Genomic DNA, 4,568 nt, shown 5'->3' on the forward strand with positions numbered 1-4,568 from the left:
TAGCCCATTAATTTGGGCCTGGCTTGAAGGTCTCAATTCATAGTTTAGTATAACATACGTTTGGGCTTTCAAGTTAGGTAGCGGGTTCAAATTAAGAGGTTATCCCTTTTGTTTGGATCCGGACCTGAACTCGAGGCCCGGAATTTTTAATATCAATTGACTAGGACTCTTTCTTCATTTTTTGAGGCAAATATAGAAAATTATAGATTGCTTTTGGATAGACCTTTAAATAAAAAGTGAGACGAGCCTCGCCGAACAAAAATGCATAAATTGTGGGGCCCTCATTAAATGCTTTATTAAAAATATTTTAGAAATTTGGGACGTGCCGTTTAGCGAATTTCACGGCCTCCCGCAAAGATAATAACACGTTAGTCGCTTTAGGCGCGCTTTTAATAATCTTACTTTCCTAAATACGGGTGTGCATTTCATGCAACCCAAATCCAAATCCCAAAACGTTGAATAAAAATGTGTCGAGGATACGGGTGCATTTCATGTGACGTGATCCAAAAACACGTTTTTGAACGACGTTCACTTTCTTAAAAAATTTAATTAAAAGCGGTTAAATAATTGTAAAATTGCACAATAGGATAACATGTATTAAAATCAGACTTTAGCTAAATATAGCAGTTGAGCGACCGTGCTAGAACCACGGAACCCGGGAGTGCCTAACCCCTTCTCCCGGGTTAACAGAATTCCTTACCCGGATTTCTGGTTCGCGACTGTTAAACAGAGTCAAACCCTTTCCTCGATTCGAGATTCGAACCGGTGATTTGGGACACCATAAATCTCCCAAGTGGCGACTCTGAATCTCTTAATAAAATGAATCCCGTTTCGATTGTCCTTTAATTGGAAAAACTCCCTTTATTATACCTTTTACGGGGTGTAGTAGAAAAAAGGGAGGTGTGACAGGACTATCAGTGAAGAACAAATTAGGGTTCATCAACGGTGAATGTAAGCGTCCAGATCCTCAATCACCCACATTCCGTCAGTGGGAACGTTGTGATGACATGGTGACTTCCTGGATCCTTAATTCCCTGTCAAAAGAAATAGCAGACAGTGTTGAATACGCAAATGATGCCATGGAGTTATGGATCGAATTGGATGATAGGTATGAGCAGACGAATGGAGCCAGATTATATCAAATACAGAAGGAAATAAATGATACATCTCAGGAGACTCTCGACATTACTAGCTATTATACCAAACTGAAGAAGCTCTGGGAAGAATTGAGCACTTTGAGCAAGAAGTCACAATGCACATGTAGTTGCACCTGTGGAGCAAAGGAAAATTTTTACAAAGCTGAACAGGATAGGCGTTTAATACAGTTTCTCATGGGGCTAAATGAAACCTACACTGTAATCCAAGGTAGCATCCTCATGATGAACCCACTTCCTAACCTTTCTCAAGCTTTTTCTCTCCTAATACAAGATGAAAAGCAAAGGGAAATCAAACCACATACCCAGCTGTTTGTTGAATCAACCTCCATGAATGTTACTAGTTCCAGACCTAGTGGCTATAGAACCAACTACTCACCCAATAATAATAATCATACTGGACAAGGAAGGGGAAGACCTATGTGTGACTATTGCAAGAAGCCAGGGCACACCAAAGACAAATGCTTCAAACTACACGGCTAACCTGAGAATTTTGGACACTCTCGCAATCAAAGTTACAATCCAAATCAACAATTCAACCAGAACCAGAGTTTTCAGAGTTTTAATCGCAATCAGAACTTCAGCAAAGGAAAGAGAATAGTAGCCAATGTGCATGGTGATCATTCTTCAGAAATGGTATCCAACAAAGGAGAAGCACAATGTGACTTGAACACAGACCAAAATGTCAGCCTGTCAAAGGAGCATTATGGACAAATTCTGAATTTACTTCAACATTTTCAAGCTAATAATGGAGGAGACAATGCAAATGCCATCAATTCTATCACTGGAGCTGTGAACTTCGCAGGTATAATAGTCTGCACTTCCTCTATAGATTTTGGTAAATTGTCATGTCAGTGTCTCAAAAACAAGAGTGAGTCTTGGATTCTGGATTCAGGGGCATCAAACCATATGACTTTCAATAAAACCCTACTGACCAATATCATAACATTACCTTATCCTCTCCTAGTTGTTTTACCAAATGGATACAAAGTGAAAGTAACTGAGATTGGTAGTGTGACTCTTGTGCCTGATATCACTTTGCATGAAGTAATGTTTGTGCCTTCTTTCAGATACAATCTCATTTCCATTCATGGTCTAACTAGTGTGAATCCTAGAAGCCTAGTAGCTTTTACTAACAACCTCTGTGTTCTGCAGGCCCCTTCAATGAAGAGGCCTCTGGAGATTGGTAAAGCTTGTGATGGGCTATATCTTCTCTGCCCAAAATGTCTGAGAAACAAGTATTCAGGTTCCTTTGTCAACAGTTCTTTTTGCACACACAACTCACACTGTCATACTAATTCACATGTCCATAGCTCATTGTCCACAAATAAGTGTGCATCTTTCCCTCAACATGTAAATGTTTCATGTTTGAATAATACAAATGCTAGTCTGAAATCTTTTGTAGTATTTTCTGATCCTAATGTTTTGTGGCACAATAGACTTGGGCATGTACCCTTTGCCAAAATGAGAGGGTTACCTCTATCCCAGTTTCCTTTTCCCCAAAGCAGCCTTTTCTTTGCTCTATTTGTCCAATGGCTAGACAAGGTAGATTACCTTTTCCCCAGAAAACACATTTTTCCACAAAAATATTCCAAGTTCTGCATATAGACTTGTGGGGACCCTACCATGTGACAATCCATGATAACTACAAGTACTTCTTTACATTAGTGGATGACTATAATAGGTCCACTTGGACCAACCTTCTTTCATCCAAAAGCAATGCATTGCAAGTCTTGAAAACATTTGTCTCTATGGTTGAAACCCAGTTTAATACAAAAATAAAGATAATCAGATTTGACAATGGGTCAGAGTTTACCAACACAGAGGCAAACATGTTTTTCAATTCTAAGGGCATAATCCATCAAAGGAATTGCCCTTATACACCCCAACAGAATGGCATAGTGGAGAGAAAACATAAATATCTCCTAGAAACTGCCAGGGCACTTCTATTCCAATCAAAACTGCCTACAAAATACTGGGGGGAATGCATTTTATGTGCAACATATATTATAAACAAACTACCTTCTGCTCACAGTCACCCTAAATCTCCCTTTGAACTACTTTATAATAAAAGACCAACATACTCCCATATGAGGAGTTTTGGATGACTTTGTTACCCAACTGTACCAAAAGTACACAGAGATAAGTTTGAACCTAGAACATCTCCTCATATATTCATTGGCTATCCCCATGGAGTTAACGGGTACAAGGTCTTGAGTCTTGCCACAAAAAGGATATCTGTATCTAGAGATGTTATCTTTATTGAAAGTGTGTTCCCTTTTGCTTTATCCCCTGATAATTCTTCCTTTCCCTCTATCCTTACTGATGTTCCATCCAGTGATAAAACTCAAGAAGGTACTGATTTTGCTGATGAAAGTGATAATGGCCCTAGTGTTACACATGACCCATCTCAGCACCTAGAACCAGAAAACCACTCTGAGAGTCCATCCTGTTACTTCCCAGATAATGATATATCTCAACTCCCAAATCACATCCCATCACCAGTAGTTCACCATCCTGTTAATACTCCTGTTAATACTCCTGTTATCCTAAGAAAATCACAAAGACCACATAAAACACCTGCATACTTGCAGGACTACCTGCATTCACTTCCTATGCTAAAATCACCATCCTCTGCTGTTTCACCATCTTCTGTTGCATCCAATAGCATTGCTGCACCCTTTTCCCTTAGTGCATCATTCTCCAATTGCCACCATATCACCCATGATGCCCTGAACCTTGAAAGTCAAAGTCTTGTGAGAGACATCTGCAGTAACAATGAACCCTCATCTTATGAGGAGGCAGCTGTGAGCCCTGCTTGGCAAACAGCCATGACCCAAGAATTTGAGGCATTGCATGCCAATCACACTTGGGACTTAGTTCCCTTACCTGCTGGAAAGAAAGCCATAGGGTGTAAGTGGGTATATAAAATAAAACACAAGGCAGATGGTAGTGTAGAGAGACTTAAAGCCAGGCTAGTAGCAAAAGGATACACCCAACAAGCTGGAATTGATTACACAGAAACTTTCTCCCCTGTAGTTAAGATGACAACTGTGAGGTCATTAATAGCTATAGCTGTGAAGAAAGGGTGGTACATGTCACAACTGGATGTAAATAATACATTCTTACATGGAGATTTGAATGAAGAAGTGTACATGGAGGTACCACAGGGCTTGGCAGTTGACAACCCAAATTTAGTTTGCAAACTTAACAAATCCCTCTATGGCCTCAAGCAGGCAAGTAGACAGTGGTATGCTAAACTAACTGAAGCCCTATGCTCAAGGGGCTATGCACATTCAATGTATGACTACTCCTTGTTTTGTAAGAAGACTGGAGAGTCCACTGTCTATATAGCAGTGTATGTCGATGACATTGTAGTCACAGGAACTGACATTGTGGAAATTACAGACTTGA

At 39.9% G+C, this 4,568-nt stretch overlaps 1 protein-coding gene across 1 annotated transcript; it reads left to right on the forward strand.

Annotated features, from left to right (window-relative positions):
- Positions 1-1,007: 1,007 nt before the first annotated feature.
- Positions 1,008-1,637, forward strand: LOC109236853. Its single transcript, XM_019403083.1, has one exon. It carries the CDS (start codon positions 1,008-1,010, stop codon positions 1,635-1,637), a length of 630 nt encoding a protein of 209 aa, XP_019258628.1.
- The last annotated feature ends 2,931 nt before the right edge of the window (positions 1,638-4,568 follow it).

The sequence above is a fragment of the Nicotiana attenuata genome, unplaced genomic scaffold, assembly GCF_001879085.1.
Source record: "Nicotiana attenuata strain UT unplaced genomic scaffold, NIATTr2, whole genome shotgun sequence".
Classification (NCBI taxonomy): domain Eukaryota; kingdom Viridiplantae; phylum Streptophyta; class Magnoliopsida; order Solanales; family Solanaceae; genus Nicotiana; species Nicotiana attenuata.

Bases quoted from the DNA above. Each gene is read 5' to 3' on its own strand.
- LOC109236853 (XM_019403083.1), top strand. From the start codon at position 1,008: ATGGTGACTTCCTGGATCCTTAATTCCCTGTCAAAAGAAATAGCAGAC.